The 17,297-nt window shown below is 41.1% G+C and overlaps 1 protein-coding gene across 4 annotated transcripts in view; it reads right to left on the reverse strand.

Moving 5' to 3' along the window:
* grid2ipa (glutamate receptor, ionotropic, delta 2 (Grid2) interacting protein, a) overlaps positions 1-17,297 on the reverse strand; it is an 87,000-nt gene that overhangs the window by 41,037 nt on the left and 28,666 nt on the right. For 3 of the 4 annotated variants that reach the window (XM_028454302.1, XM_028454301.1, XM_028454304.1), the window contains one exon: positions 1,839-2,114. In XM_028454302.1, the coding sequence (XP_028310103.1) occupies positions 1,839-2,114 (276 nt within the window). Of the gene's footprint in view, positions 1-1,838; positions 2,115-15,553; positions 15,606-17,297 lie in introns of those variants that run through there. The other variant, XM_028454303.1, reaches the window with a different exon arrangement.

Genomic DNA, 17,297 nt, shown 5'->3' on the forward strand with positions numbered 1-17,297 from the left:
TTCTCCACCTTGCACACAAGCTCAGGCTCCTTCCCCGCCAGAGAGGTGACATTCCACGTCCCTAACGCTAGCTTCTGTAGCCGGGGATCAGATTGCCAAGGCTCCCGCCCTAGACGACTGCCCGATCCACACTGCACCGGCCTCAAATGATCCCTCCTGCGGGTGGTGGGCCTACGGGAGGGCGGGCCCACGTCATCCTTTCGGGCTCTGCCCGGCCGGGGCCCGTGGGCAAAGCCCGTTTGCCTTGGGAGACCCTACCAGAGACATTAAGCCCCCGACAACATAGCTCCCAGGATCATTCGGGTACTCAAACCCCTCCACCACGTTAAGGTGGCGGTTCATGGAGGAGCATTGATTGTCAAAATATGTATGAATTAATTTGTTGTTTTTTTTAAAAAAATACAAGTTATTTTATGGCGCTCGAGTCATGTAACTTGGTTCTTCTGTTGCGCAATTCCTTTCTGAAAGCATGTCGACAACTCATGCATGTTGTGTGAGGTGTCTAGAGACGGCTCGTCAAGACCCTCCTTACATTGCTTCTGATTGGTTTATTATTGTGTGATGCCTGCCCAGTGACATGCCGTGAGCAGTCGAGTTGGGTAGGAAGGGCATTCCAAATCGAGACCACCAATGTCAACACCAATGACAATTTCATATGTTTCTGCTGGCAAGTGTTAATTCAATTCATTTTTCCTCAAAAAATTTTTCCTTTATCGTCTCTAGCGCTGTCATCCTGACTATAGTGTAATCCCCCTTCTAGCTAAAGAATGTAGCAGCAGCAGTGTAGAGCAGTGTAGAGAGCTGCCTTTTTGTGTAAATGGTTTTCATTTTGGGGAACTGATTGCGCATGCGCAAAAACACCTAAAAACATGCTATGGGAACAGAGGCAGAGCAGCCATGTGCCTTTGTGAAGGGGTGTGGCCTCCTCCTGCCTTACAGTGGTTAGGAAATAGCGATGTTTAGCGATTTGGGCTATGAAACGCACAAAATGCTGACACTTTCAAACTTATAGGTACTGTAGGCTATCGGAAATTGAAAAATGAATAATTTATAATTATATTATAATTAAAACAAATAATCAAAATATCAATTCACCCTTGGGTAGGCACTGCCTACCTTGACTGCACGTCACTGTGCCTGCCGTGGTTGGTTAGATTTAGGCACAAGGAGATATGGATTGGTCTGGGATTGGTTATCTCGATCAGTCAATCAGAGTTACTCGAGCTACGGCAAGCCATGAGGACCAAAGTTCATTATCATAAAAAAAAAAAAAACAAAGTATTAAATGGGGAAATATAAGTGTGAGAAATGTCAAGTGTGGTGTGTGGTGTGAGAATGGGTCAAATTGTGTGACTGTCACACTCAAAGGCTTGGCAGCTCTGATACTAAGTTACTGCTAAAACTTGGTTAATGCTAGGCTAATGCTCGCTAATATTAATGCTAATACTATTTATTCACTTATTCAGTTTATTTCCGACATGGTTGCATTCTCAGAAGTTTTGTTATTCCTTTTTTTTTTTGTACATGCCGAAAAAGGAGACGAGAGAAGCAGTCTGCTCATCCAAGTCCCGTCACAAATGCTAATGCTAATGCTAATGCTAGCTAATGCTAATGTTAGCTAATGCTAATGCTAATGATAAGCTAATGCAGTGCGATGCGGGTCAGCACCTGCATCCTGACTTGCATTTTTTTCAGGAAATGCAAATATTCTAGTTGTATATGTTACACACATTGTGGTTGGTGCGAATCTTGAGACTGTCTATATATATAATTCTATGTTTTCTTTTGCCCCCCCCCCGGCAAGAATCTTAAACTCCGCCTATGTCGTTCACACTTACCTGCATTTGGAGGCAGGGCCACTGGAGTGCCCAGTAATGAGTGAGGTGGTCTTGCGCATGCCTCTGGAAGGAGGGATCACACCTTCTTCAGCGTGTGTGCGTGGCACAGAGCTGGCACGTGTGGACACCAGAAGGTGCTCGGGGTGGTCCTCGCTGCGGCTGCGACGAAGATGTTGACGGCTGGGGTCACTGAAGCTCCGCCCCTTCAGACGGCTCATCAAGCTCTGAGAGACCACCTCATCAAAACGCTCCCGGTGCTTCTTTGGAATGAAGATTCTGGAAAACATTGTAGAGTAGACTCAGATAGACCTAATACTTAGCAGCAAAACAAGACCAAAATGATCCTCAAACATGGATATTCTTATAAATTATTCAATTTTTAATTCAAATCCATCACAGCATCTGTTGTCCTGAGGATGGAAAGAAAGCAGCTTCTCTTCCAGCTGCAACATCGACCTAATTGGTTGAGAAACATTTCAGCTCGCATCCTCTCCTGGGATGAGGTAGGTAGAAAATATTGGTCCAACATTTGTGCGTGTTTTTCAGTTAATTTGCATACATGCCCAAAATAAAAGAGATAAAAGACGAGAAAACCGGCTGTGTGATCCTGGTATAGAATCTCAGAGTGGATAGAAGAAGAGGATGTTGAGTCCCACGGACACCTACGGGAGAAACAGACTCATTTTTCCTGTAGTTTTAGTTTCTCCTCTTCTCTTTAAATCCTTGTGACTATTTTGCTGTTTATTGGACAGAAAGGCAGATTCCCATAAACTCTCACTGGGACTTCATTAGGCACAGCTATCCTGATCACCAATATGTTTGGTAATCCTTTTTTTTTCTATCCATGATCACATAATTTATGTCACTTTTGAGCCAGTTTTTCAAAGCAACATCGGATTGGATCAATCTGATCCAGATAGAAACTTTTCAGGATTACAGAATCTGGATAACCAGTGCTCATCTTTGTTTGATGAAGGCTCTTCAAGCCTTTGGAGACCCTGATCAACCTCCTGCATTCTGCCAGAACCAAAACCAGCAAATAGGACGTGCAACAAGGGACGCAATAGTTAGACAATATCTCTGATTTGGATTAGTTTTGGATTTCAAAAACCAGTGACGCTATTGCTTTATTATCATTGCATGCATCACAAAAAATATCTATAAACAAAACAATATTTTTTATTGTGATGAATATACATCAATTAGTGACATATTTAAATATATTATTGGTGGTCAATATTGACAGTTGTTTGGAGGATTATTTCATGAGGCCAAACTCTTTCTAATTTACTGTTATAGCCAACCTAATCACTGTAGTCTGGCAGATGAACAGATCAAATTAAAACCTTATGAAGAAATTGGATATTTTGTAGGCTACATTGCATGATCCAAATATAGTATTATTTGATACACTTTTGAAGTTTCATTTCATATTTGGATCAAACTGATCCCAATGCTACTACAAAGTTCTGAAAAATCCAAACTAAAGGTTTGATCCGGATTAAAACCAAGAAAAAATTACATGATCTAATCCCATTACATAATCCGTTTTTTCTTTTGAAAAACCCATTTTCAAGATTTTATCCAATCCGTTCTCCATAATCCGGGCATATTACTTTTAAAACAACGAGCCCACATAATATCGGTTTTTTGTCTGTTTTGTCCTGTTCCCAGTATGTTTTGGCTTGGTTTAATTGTTGTCCTTTCTCTGTCTTTCTCTGTCTAATGGTCTTGGTTCATCTGTATTTCTTGTAATCCCTGTCCTACCTGTTGCTTGTGTTAAAACAAAAAGAAAAAGAAAAAAAGGCTAGACAACACGAATTGGAGAACAGTATCCATCTGTTAGAACAACAACATAACAGCACACAAACTGCAGATGTGCTCAGTGAGCTTAAACCATTGTGCAGAGAACTTGACAGCCTAGTCACTGAAAAAAAAGAGGGTAATTTGAGATTGACTAAACAAAAATACTATGAAAATGGCAAAAGGGCAAGTAAACTATTGGCAATTAGGCTTAAGAAGCAGCAGTCAGAACCATCTGGAACTGAACCCGTTCAAGACTGTGGAGATGACAGTGGACTTCAGAATAAATCCCCCCCTTACCATTTTGAATAGAAAAGTGGCTTCCGTGGACTCCTTCAGGTTCCTGGGATCCACAATCTCACAGGACCTGAGGTGGTCCTCCCACATAGACACAACCAGGAAAAAGGCACAGCAGAGGATGTACTTCCTGCGTCAGCTGAGGAAGTTCAACCTGCCCCAGGAGCTGCTGATAATGTTCTACACCTCCATCATTAAGTCTGTTCTGTGCACCTCCATCACTGTCTGGATTGGATCTACAAGCAAACCAGACAGACAGACTACAAAGGATAATTAGGACTGCAGAAAAGATCATTGGTGTCGATCTGACCTCCATCCAAGACTTATACCTGTCCAGGGTCAGGAAACGGGCAGGTAACATCACTGCAGACCCCTCACACCCTGCACACAATCTGTTTAAACTCCTCCCCTCCGGCAGACGCTACAGATCACTGTACGGCAAAACAACCCACCATAAAAACAGTTTCTTCCCCCAGGCTGTCACTCTGATCAACACTAAACAGTCATAGCGTGTCAGACCTGTTTCTGTGAAATAACCCTGGAACTAAACCTAACAACCCTGGATCAATCTGTCACTGAGAATGTTCATGTACATACTATTTAATTTAAATGTTCTCCTGCACTACTCATCAATGCACTACTGCACTATTATCTTATTATTATTAGAAATATATATATTATTATTACTAATATTATTATTATCTTGTTATTTTATTTAGTTTTGCACATTCTAGTCCAACTACTGTTTATATTTATGTTCATATTTATTATTATGTTTTCTAGTTGATTGTTATTATTTAATGTTTACACTATTAGAGAGAGTACAGTTCACCAAGTCAAATTCCTCGTGTGTATAACATACATTCTTGGTCAATAAAGTTGATTCTGATTCTGATTCTGATAGTCCAAAAATTAAAATGTGATCAGAAGACGATCACTAAACCAGACCAAATAGCGGACTGCTTTGCCAGTTTTTATAAATCCTTGCATAACAATGCTGACACATGTAATGATGACAATTTAATATCAGATTTTTAAAAAAGTATCCAGATAAAAACTGTCCCTGAATCATTAGCAACACAATTAGATGAACCAATCCAAGAACGGGAAGTTAAACAGGTGATATCAAATTTAAAAAGTAATAAAAGCCCAGGCCCTGATGGCTTCATTAACTAATTTTATGAACTATTTAAGGAAAAGGTGTCCCCCCAATTGTTAAAGGCTTACCAACATGCATTGCAAACCAAAACCATTACACCTTCCTAGAATGATGCTGCAATTGTTGTAATACATAAGGAGGGAAAAGACCCCACACATTGTCAATCATGCAGACCAATATCATTACTAAATAATGATTTACATAATCTTACAGCAATATTAGCTAAACGTATGGGGTGCCAAGTGTAAAAATTTAGTTTAAAAGTTGTAGCTAACACATTTTCAATATTTATCTCACTTTTCTCATATTTAGCATATTTTCCTTAATTTAACACAACATTTAACCACATATATAGAGGTAAATTAATTAAATCTAAATGTTAAATCTATATCTAAATATTTAATCTAAATCTAAATGTTATATATCATATCTAAATGCTAAATCTTATATCTAAATGTTTAAATCTAAATGTTATATATCATATCTAAATGCTTAATCTTATATCTAAATGTTAAATGTTAAATCTAAATCTAAATGTTTAAATCTAAATCTAAATGTTAAATCTAAATCTAAATATAAAATCTAAAGGGAGCGTGCTCCCGATTTTACGCATATCCGCACAGCTGTAAGAGTTGAAAATATTGAACTCCTGCGACTGTTTCGCATGACATCAGGAGTGAAGGAGAATCAGCGAAGAGGTGGTAGTAGAAGGTGAAAGTTCTCTGTATCACTGAGCAAGGATAGCATTAGCCGCTAATCACACCGACTTTTTTCACTGGTGGTTTATGTTTATAAGAGGAGAAAAAGGAGCAGGCAGTGAAACTCACCAAGTTGGATTTTTATTTTTATTTATTTATTCAGTTCATTTCCGACATGGTTGCATTCACAGAAATTCATTTGACATTCAGAGCATTGTTTTTTGTCCTTTTTCATGCCGGAAAGGGCGACGAAAAAAAGCATTATGCTTATCCAGATCCGTCCCCTAATTTGAACACAGATAATTTTACATCCAACCTCGTTTCTTCCCTTTTTTTTTTTTTTTTTTTTTTTTTTTTTTTTTAGTCTCTTTTTTTTTGTGATGTGTTCTCAGGAAGAACTGTCGCTGGAGGGCGGGGCTTCGCTTCAGACGTGCGTATGAAGGGAATTGGGGACATTCGCATCTGCCGTACCTTCCGTGTGGCAGATGCGTCCGGTGCCGCAGAAGACGGCTTTGATGTGAACGCAGCATTATACCTCTTCCAGATGCTGCCAATAAACATACCAAATTCTACATTTGATGAATTAGACAAGCTGTTTTTCAAATTTATATGGCAAGATAAACATCCAAGGATCAAGTGGCAAAGCCTAAAATTATCAAAATCTCAAGGAGGTGCTTGCTGTCACTAATCTTAAACATTATTTCTGGGCAGCTCAAATGAGACCTCTGACTGTGTTGACGATATTGAAAAATGTTTGTGTAACAGACCAATACAACAAGGTCATCGACCTCCAAAAGCAATAAGTCATTTTTAATTTTGAATACAAACAATACTTCTAATTTAAGGGTAAGGTGGGAAGCTGAGATTGGCACCGAAATTACTGAAGAGAGGTGGGACAAAATCTGATCTGAAGCGCACCTGGTGACCAACTCCAGTTCGTGGAGAGAGTTTAACACTGGAAGTCCCAGGGATTTCTATATCCCCCAGAAGTCCCAGAGCAGGGTCGAATGAACTCTAGGACCAAACTGACGACTCTGATGGCTACAATTTGCATCTATTCATTTGTAAATGAATCACCTGAGAAATCAGCAGGGGGGAGAGCCTGACTCTAACAATGGAAGTCTGGAATGTTAGGGGGAAGTGCCCTGGAAGCTAAAGTCACAATGCCCCGTTTATTAACTCGTTCTGCTTGATGCTGGGGGAGAACAAACACAGACTACAAACATTGAAAGAAACAGAGTCACTTAAGGGCAAAAAAACATCAGATTTAATGTGTAGTGTAAATGGGGCCTGAGACAAATCCAGTAAGGACATTGTTACTGAGCACTTCAAGAACCTGGGTGTGCCTCTCAACAATAAACTGTATAATAAGGGCCATAGTGTAAAATTATCTTTTTTTTTTTTTTTTTATTATTATTATCACAATCCCTTCACAACCTGGTCAAGACACTGATGTGCATCAGAATTTATGAACTGGCATTTAAAAATAAAAAAAAGTAACCAGAAAAATTGTAGATGTTATACAAAAAATGACAAAATCAGGAAAAAAGGTTGCTGTCATAGAGGGTTAAAGCCTCCACCTTATGAGAATTTTAAATATATATTTCTTACATAGTCCATTAACACATGTAAAAAAAACCAAAAAGAGTTAAAATATCAATGCAATTGTATATAACTATATATTAACTGAAATTCTTCCTGAACCCAGGATGCAGGGCCCCTCCTGTGGTGCGACACTTACTGCCTCATTGACATAACAAAAGCAGCTGAGGACAGGCGTTAGCTCAAATCCTTTGGGTCGAATGACCCCTCTCTGGGTTTTATAGGTAAAAAGTTCATTTGACCCCTCTGTGGGACTTCTAGTGTTAAATGGAAAGTTTTAACAAGATACTTCAGGACACATAAATAAAATGAATCTGGTAAATCCTGATACTTGTTGGCAAAATTGTGGTACTGATCTTGAGAGTCATACGCATATTTTCTGGGCTTGTCCAAATATTGGTCCCTTCTGGAATCATGTTTTCACTGCCCTCGACACAGTATTCGGGCAACCATTTGCTAAAGAGCCACAAACGGCCATTTTAGGTACAATTTCTGACAGGTTTGTAGGAAATAGCAGAAAATATCTACTAAGAATTTTGCTGATAGCTGCACTCAAATGTATCACCATCAAATGGCTGCAGTCTGACCCACCTACTTATTCTAACTGGATTGAGAAAGTAAGAGAAATTTATTGGATGGAAGAAATTACCTATTCTCTGAGGCTTCAGAAAGAGCTGTTCCTCAAAAGATGGAGCCCCATGTTGGATTTGCTATTCTAAATAGATGAGCATAGTTTGTGTTTTTGTGTTTATGTTCAGGTTTATATATATTTTTATTTTTTGTCTAATTATTTGTGCAATACTCTTTTGAATATCTGTATACTGCCATGCACTTATAAAGTGTGATAAATATGACTGTATTGTTCAATGTTATAAACCTTAATAAAAATTGAGTTCTAAAAAAAAAATACTTTAATGAACCCTGTTGTGTCTCACAGATTAAGCCTATCTTTCTGATTACCCTCACTCACTACTTAAGGAGTGACTGAACACCAAACATATGCTGGTGCACTGTTGTGTTTTTCCTCCTTGTGGCCATGCTCTTTTGTTCAATCCAAGTTAAAGGCTCTTTTTCTCTACTGGGTATGACTGAGAGTGAAATTTGTATTCAAATTATTGTTGATTTAATAATTTTATTGCTGATTATTAAATAATTTCACTGCTGATTTTAATGTTCGCATTGATTTTTAAACTGTTAAATGTTTTCTGTTGCACTTTTTAATCATGTAAAAAAAAAAACATTGAATTGCCTTGTGTATGAAATGTGCTATACAAATGACTTAACGTATGAGTCCATGTCATCTCAAATATGTTCAATTTTTATGTGTTGTATTTAGTGCTATTTGAATAAAGTGCTATTCAAATTTAATTTGATTTTTTCCAATGTTCTCCTCAGTTACCAGTATGGCAACTTTGGGATTTAGTGAAAAGGACATTCACAAAATGTTTGAGTACAGTACTTGGCAAAACCACAGAAAATATAAGGCTTACGATTTTTCGCAATCATGGAAAACAGATGGAAATCACGGAACTAATTTCCTGAAATAAAATGTATGAATAAACCCTCACTGAAAGATTTTAGGAGTATTTTCATTTGTTTTACCAATTTATGCAAGTAGCTAAATGTGTAGCACTCGCAAGTCTTTTAAAGAGATAAAAAGGTGGAAATGGTCAATTTTGCTCAATGCCTTACAATATAAACTCTCTCAATATCATTATAATTGTTAACAAGAAAGTTTGAATCAAAATGGCTAGACTTTTAATGAATATAGTAGCTCAGTCCGTAGAGTCATGGGTTGGAAACCGGTTCAAGTCTCAATGCGGACCAAAATACAGAAGTTGTTCTGGTAGCTGGAGAGGTGCCAGGGCACTTCTCGAGCACTGTCGAGGTGCCCTCGAGCAAGGCATCAAACCCCAACACTGCTCTGGTGCACTCCCTTCATTGTGGAAGCAGCCCCACTCTGACATCTCTCCATTGATGCATGTTCACAGGTCCTGTTTGTGCATGTGTGTGATTCAAGCCTGTGTGTCTAAGAAGCATGTCCCTAAAATAAAAAGAGTGTAACATGATTTCCCTTCAGGGATTAATAAAGTAATTTAAAAAAAAATTAAAAAAAATGCATATATATATATATATATATATATATATATATATATATATATATATATATATATATATATATATATATATGCACATCTATACATATGCATATATATATATATATATATATATATATATATATATATATATAGAGGACCCCGGTTCGATTCCCCGCTGGGGAAATGGGCTGCCAGTGTGGGTCCTTAGGCAAGACCCTTGCCTACTGCCTACCTCATACAATGATGAGAGACAATGAAATGAATGACATGCCGGCTCAGACGTCGCCCGGCCAAACAAGGTCTGCGTCAGGTGTTGGGGAACCAGAGCACATCGATGTAAAATGGGCTACTGGAACAAGGAGGAAATGGGCGAGATGCGAGAACAGGGCTCTGATGGAATGCTACTACTCCAGTAACCCTAGCCAGAGGGGCTACATGCAGAGGATGTGGGAGAAATGGTTACTTCGAAACCCACAGTCCAAACTCACGGCGAAATAACTAGTAGCTCAGTGTTCCAACATCCACAAACGACAACTGCTATCACAACTTGAGATTGACGAGGTACAGCACCAATGCTCCGGCAACGGGGAGCCAGGACACGAGGTCAGAGGGGAGTTAACACCAGCCCCCCCAATGGAGATTGGGTATGAAGCCCCAATAAGTGCAATCACGCTGAACAAGGCAGCGACTGACCTGAAAAATAAGATCATGTCAAAAATGTCCAGCAGGCAACCCCGAAGCCAATTACAGAGGCTAAGAGAAGTACCGCCAGAAAGTCTCCTAGAAGATGTGAATGCAGCTCTGAGAGCAATTCCTACATCAACCATCACTGAAACCAATGAGCTGATATACTCCATAGCAGCAGTGATCCTAGAGATGCTTGGCTATTGTAAAAGCAACCATGAGATGAAATACCCACCATGGAAATGAAGGCTGGAGGCTAACATCAAGGCAACACGGAGAGAAGTGAGTCAATTGACAGAGGCCTTGAAAGGTGCAATGAAAAAGCAAGTTACCAAAAGGTACAGCCAGATGCCCATACCTGAAGCATTGGAAACTGCCAAACAAAGGCTCCAAGCCTTGGCTAGCCGCCTAAAGAGATACACGAGAGACAACGAAGCCAGACGAGTAAATCGTCTGTTCGCAACTCAACCAGCGAAAGTGTACGCTCAGTGGCAGGGTAACAATAACAGAGCAGACCCACCAAGGCTGGAAACTGAACAGTCCTGGAAAGGCATATGGGAGAAGGAGGCAGCACACAACAGTGATGCACAGTGGCTGGTGGCTCTGAGAGAGGACCACAGCAACCTCCCTGAACAGAATCCAGTTACCATCACAGTGGCAGACGTCCAAGAAAGAGCCTCAGGTATGAAAAACTGGACAGCACCAGGCCCTGACATGATACACGCCTACTGGCTTAAGAAACTCACGGCACTCCATGAGCGCTTGGCAGCACAAATGAACCAGCTGCTGAGAGATGGGAATCACCCTGAATGGTTAACCGAAGGCGCACGATCCTGAAGGATCCCTCAAAGGGTACAGTCCCATCCAACTATCGCCCAATAACCTGCCTCTCCACAACATGGAAGCTCATGTTCAGCACCATAGCGGCTAAGATAAGCGGGCACATGGATCAATACATGAGCACAGCTCAGAAGGGAATCGGCAAAGATACCAGAGGTGCCAAACACCAGCTCCTGGTAGACAGAACAGTCGCTCGAGACTGCAGAATACTAACTAACTACATACTAACCTGAGCACTGCCTGGATTGATTACAAGAAGGCCTATGACTCAATACCACATACTTGGATCATTGAATGCCTGGAGCTATACAACATCAACAGGACTCTAAGAACCTTCATTGCAAACTCGATGAGGCTGTGGAAAACCACCCTTGAAGCCAATGGCAAGCCACTTGCACAAGACTCCATCAAATGTGGCATATTCCAAGGAGACGCCCTGTCCCCACTGCTGTTCTGCATAGGTCTGAACCCCCTCAGCCAAATAATCAACAAGACTGGCTATGGATACCGACTCAGGGACGGGGCCACTATCAGTCACGTCCTCTACATGGATGACATCAAGCTGTACGCAAAGAATGAGTGAGACATCGACTCACTGATCCATACCACCCGGATATACAGTGCAGACATTGGGATGTCATTCGGACTAGAGAAGTGTGGTCGGATGGTGACTAAGAGAGGGAAGGTAGTCTACACAGAAGGGGTCTCACTCCCAGAAGGAACAATAGCAGACATTGAGGACAGTTACAAGTACCTCGGAATCCCACAAGCAAATGGCAACCTCAAAGAGGTGACAAGGAAAGCGGCTACAGCCAAATACCTCCAACGAGTAAGACAGGTCGTAAGAAGCCAGCTCAATGGCAAGAACAAGACCCAGGCAATAAACAGCTATGCCCTGCCAGTAATCAGATACCCTGCAGGAATAATAAGCTGGCCAAAGGATGATATACAGACCACAGATGTTAAGACGCGAAAGCTCCTAACCATGCACGGAGGGTTCCACCCCAAATCCAGCACTCTGAGACTGTACGCTAGCCGGAAGGAAGGAGGACGAGGACTAGTGAGTGTGAGAGCCACTATCCAGGATGAAACATCCAAGATCCATAAGTACATCAAGGACAAGGCTTCAACAGATGACGTGCTCAGTGAATGTCTCAGACAATGGGGAACAGAAGATGAGGTGCTGGAGGTTTCGTCATGGGAGGACAAGCCCCTACACGGGATGTACCACCGAAACACAACTGAAGTGGCGGATATCAAGAAATCCTACCAATGGCTAGACAGAGCCGGACTAAAGGACAGCACAGAGGCACTCATCATGGCTGCACAGGAGCAGGCCATGAGCACCAGAGCAATAGAGGCCCAGATCTATCACACCAGACAAGACCCCAGGTGTAGACTGTGCAAAGAGACCAATGAGACAATCCAGCACATAACTGCAGGGTGTAAGATGCTGGCAGGGAAAGCTTACATGGAGCACCATAACCAAGTGGCTGGTATAGTGTACAGGAACATCTGTGCAGAGTATGGGCTGGAAACCCCAAGGTCAAAGTGGGAAACACCTCCAAAGGTGGTAGAGAATGACCTAGCCAAGATCCTGTGGGACTTCCAGATACAGACGGACAGAATGGTAATGGCGAACCAACCAGACATTGTGGTGGTGGACAAAGAGCAGAGGAAAGCCGTTGTGGTCGACATAGCAATACCAAGCGACTTCAACATCAGGAAAAAGCAACACGAGAAACTAGAGAAATACCAGGGGCTCAGAGAAGGTTTGGAGAAAACCAGGAGGGTGAAGGCATCAGTTGTGCCCGTGGTCATTGGGGCACTCGGGGCAGTGACCCCCAAACTGGAGGAGTGGCTCCAGCAGATCCCAGGAAATACATCAGACATCTCGGTCCAGAAAAGTGCAGTTCTAGGAAAAGCAAAGATACTGCGCAGAACCCTCAAGCTCCCAGGCCTCTGGTAGAGGACCCGAGCTTCAAGGAAAAAAGAGAGACCGCCCGCGGAGGGTGAGGAAGAGATTTTTTTTTTTAATGTATTATCCTTATCAGTGACGTGCAGTCAGGGTAGGCAAGGTAGGCAGTGCCTACCCAAGGGTGAATTGATATTTCAATTATTTGTTTTAATCATAATATAATTATAAATTCTTTATTTTTCCATTTCTGATAGCCAACAGTACCTATAAGTTTGAAAGTGTCAGCATTTTGTGCTTTTCATAGCCCACATTACTAAACATCGCTATTTCCTGGTACGGCAGAGACGCTGCACAGTCTCACTCCGCTGTACGGCAGGAGGAAGCCACGCCCCCTCCCAAAAGCACATTGCTGCTCTGCCTCTGTTCCCATAGCGTGTTTTTAAGTGTTTGCACATGCGCAGTCAGTTCCCCAAGATGAAAACCATTTACATAAAAAGGCAGCTCTCTACGCTGCCTTTGGACGTAACCGCGCTATGCTAAGTGCTATACGTAAGTTCACAGTGCATTAGTGAATTGATAGAGTGTGACCGCTGCTGCTACGTTCTCTAGCTAGTGGGCGAGATAACACTACAGACAGGATGACAGCGCTAGAGACAATAGAGAAACTTTCTTTTTAGGAAAAACGACAGCTTTTAAAATATGGGAGACCAACACCTGAGCTACCAGAGCTTCAGCAAAGGTAAGGTCAGAAAATGCTTTGTACTATCCACAGTGAATGGTACAAAAGGAAGGGTTGACTTTGTGGATGCTTCTCACTGAGGCTGTTCCGAGCTGTTGTTGCTGTCGTTTTCTGCGTGTTTCTGTGTTTCCAACACAAACAACGGATGTGCTGCCATGTCATCTTGTTGGGAGAGTATGGAGGCTATATCAAATAATTGTTTATGTTTCTTTAATTGTGTTTTACGATGTTGATTTTGTTTGATTAACACTTGCCAGTCGAAACATATGAAATTGTCATTGGTGTCGACATTGGTAGTCTCGATTTGCAACGCTGCCTACACTAATGCTCACGGCACGTCACTGATCCTTAATCTGACTTGATTTGTGTATTTTCTCTGATTGCACTTTGAGAAATTGGTCTTTGTACAGGAGTTTTTCAATCTCTCACATGAAAATGCATGTGCTATATACAAACATAAACCTAACCAACAAAAAATGACCCAGAAATAAAAGCAGCTACTGTGGTAAAAAAATTAACAACCTTGTTTTACATCAACGCCGTTGTTTCGACAAATGTCTGTCAGATAGAAAAAAGGTGAAGATAGATTGAGGCCAATGTGTTTTATCTATTAAAAACCCTTTGACTTCTCTCTGAACGCTATATAATAGCTTTGCTTTCATCGTATCCAACACCTCAGTGACTCAGCTGCCTTTGGCCTAAAGTAAAAAGTCACCACTCAGATTTTTTCACTTGATTCAAGTGAAGTCAGTAAAACTTTACATTGTTTAACCAGTTTAGTTGGATGTAGGCTTTGGGGTGCCCTCAATTATAAAAAGGGCAGGAGCAGCCTATAATAAGACCTAAAGGAGGAGTGAATCAAGCACATATGCACAGGGAAATGAATGACAACACTCATAGCAAAAAGTCCCAATTTATTAGACCTCCTTCCAATCAGGTCTATTAGGAAGCTAATGGACTACAAGGGCCTATACTATGAAGCTGGATTTCTTCTTATCATGCTTACTTCTGGGATTTAATCAGTGTGTGCTGTCCTACAAAGCTGGCTAACGTCCTGCGGAGCCAAATCACCATGGTAACTTAGGCTGAACGACTAACCTGGTTCGGGACCAGGTTTTGTTCTGGATAGGATTTTAGCGAGTACTAAAGTCCCGCCTCCTGACCAATCAGATCTCTTAGAAAACGACCTGTCCAATAAAAGAAGGATCATTCTGTGAACACATTGCTGTGTGGATCTGATGTGATGCTGACAGAGAATAATTATCCTTTATTATATAATATTTAGACATTGATGCAATCCTTTCATTTACCGGTGACAACCTATAGGAATCATAGATATTTTTTATCTGATGGACTGATAAAGTAAAATCATCAATTCCTGCATTAATTACTTGCTGCTTTTACTGCAGCAACAGTGTTGTTTTTGGTCTGAATTATGAATTTTAACCCTTAATATTTTTATTGTGACTGGTTTGACGCTGTAATCTCCTCCTCTGTCACAAGAGCGCACTGAAATCAACATGCTTAACTTAAAGAGTTGTAATCGAGATTCGTAGTACAGCTTCTGTCAGACGGAGAATGTTTGGTTAGGTGAAGCCTGCTAACAGCGATAAATCCAGGATATGATTATCTAGCTTCGTATTATAGGCCCTTTACGTTCAGAATACAAAGCACAGGTGAAAGACAAGTAAAGCAAAACATAGATTTCTGAGAGAAAGTAGAAAAAGTTCCTAAGTGTTATGGAAAAAGTAAATATCTTGAGTTTTATGGTTTGCATCAACAAAGCAGTCATTGTTAAACATAAAAAGCAGTTTCTTCAGCAAATTGAAGTAGTGCAAAAAAAAACACAACAAAGACCAAAGCAAAGCTACCATACCGGAAGTGTCTGGAAAGGTCCCTATCCCTCCCCATGGCTCCACAGTGCCTGTGCTCAGGTGGGCAAAGCAAACAAATCTCCACGAGTCCCCATCTTGTGTGAGCAAGCAGCTCAAGTCAGTAAAAATCAAGATGAGAAGCTGAATCTTAGCCTCAGAATGCCAGAAGAAGATAGCGGGAGAACGACAGAGAGGGAGGGAGCAAACCCGAACACCTGCTGAGGTTTGTATCCCTCCACACCTCCAAAACATCCTCAGGCAGCATCATCTGCTCTTCCAAAACCTCACGTTTCCTGCAGCAGTCCTCATACGTTCCTGTCTATACTACCACCTTCCAAAGGAACCTAATGAGCAAGATTTAGCAGTAACTAATCAGTGATAATCCTTTTTTAGGAGTGATTGGTCTCTGTAAAGTGAAAATTGTTCAGTGAAAAATCTTCTGTTCCTTCAGATGAAATGAGAAGAACAAAGGAGTAAGACAGAGTAGGGAGAGAGGATAACAGAGAAGAGTCCCAGTGGAATGACAGAGGCAGGTCAGCACCAACGCTGCTCGTGTGTGTGTGTGTGTGTGTGTGTGTGTGTGTGTGTGTGTGTGTGTGTGTGTGTGTGTGTGTGTGTGTGTGTGTGTGCGTGTGTGCGTGTGTGTGTGTGTGTGTATGTGTGAGTGTGTGTGTGCGTGTGTGTGTGTGTGTGTATGTGTGAGTGTGTGTGTGTGCGTGTGTGTGCGTGTGTGTGTGAGAACAGAGTTTCTCCAAATCTCTGTGTGACCAAACAGATTCATACCACAGAAACACAGAATAACTCACTCTGCATCTTTCTCATCTATCAGTGTAATTATTTCAGACCTTTGAAGTCTATAAATAAATCTGCAACTTAGAAAAAGGCCGATGGTTCACTCAAAAGTCAGTAAATTATCATCACATTGTAATTCCCTGTGAACAAAACAAGAGCTAATAGATCATCTATGATGACACTACAAGTGTTGAGCCTTGCCCGCATTGAGGAACTTAGGATGGTGAGTTTATTCTTAAAATAAATAGACTGCATAAAAATAGATCACATCCTGCAGGAATCTGTCAAGGGGAGACAGGTAGACTGGTCACACCTTGAGGAAAAAAACTGATGAAATGTCTTTACTTGCTCCTAAACTCAGTTCACATCCCATGACACATAAAATCCAATTATTAAACCGAAACAGGCAAAGTGCTGGAGATTGAGGTCCCACTAATGTGTGACTTAGTGCTAGATGACTGTCACCATTTGACAAGGGGATGTAGATGGAGATGTTCAGACAATGTGAGACAATGTGTAAAATATAGCAGATTTTCAACACTATAGTAGTGGTGTAACAATACATCAATTATTTAATTAACGATCCAATTACATCAATGCACAATGAAAACATTAATAAACATTGTCATCTGCAAGATACGCTTTTATTTTGAAATTCACATAGCACATCTGTACATTCGTGCCACCATTTCCTGCACGGGGATAGTTGCTCCGGTGTGTTGATGTGTCTCCTTTCACTGCAACTACCTAGTCAAATTCCTCGTATTGTTCTAAACTGTACCTGGTCAATAAAGCTGATTCTGATTCTGATTCTGATTCTGATAACATAGCAAATGCCACATGACAACAAAGCATTGCAACCCCTGCTGACCTCCCACTTTGTACATGGTATGTACAGCCACCGACCGGTAATGCCCCTCTGCCACTTCCTGAATGTGGAGCCAACCGCTATAA

This window comes from Gouania willdenowi, chromosome 8 (assembly GCF_900634775.1).
Source record: "Gouania willdenowi chromosome 8, fGouWil2.1, whole genome shotgun sequence".
NCBI lineage: Eukaryota > Metazoa > Chordata > Actinopteri > Blenniiformes > Gobiesocidae > Gouania > Gouania willdenowi.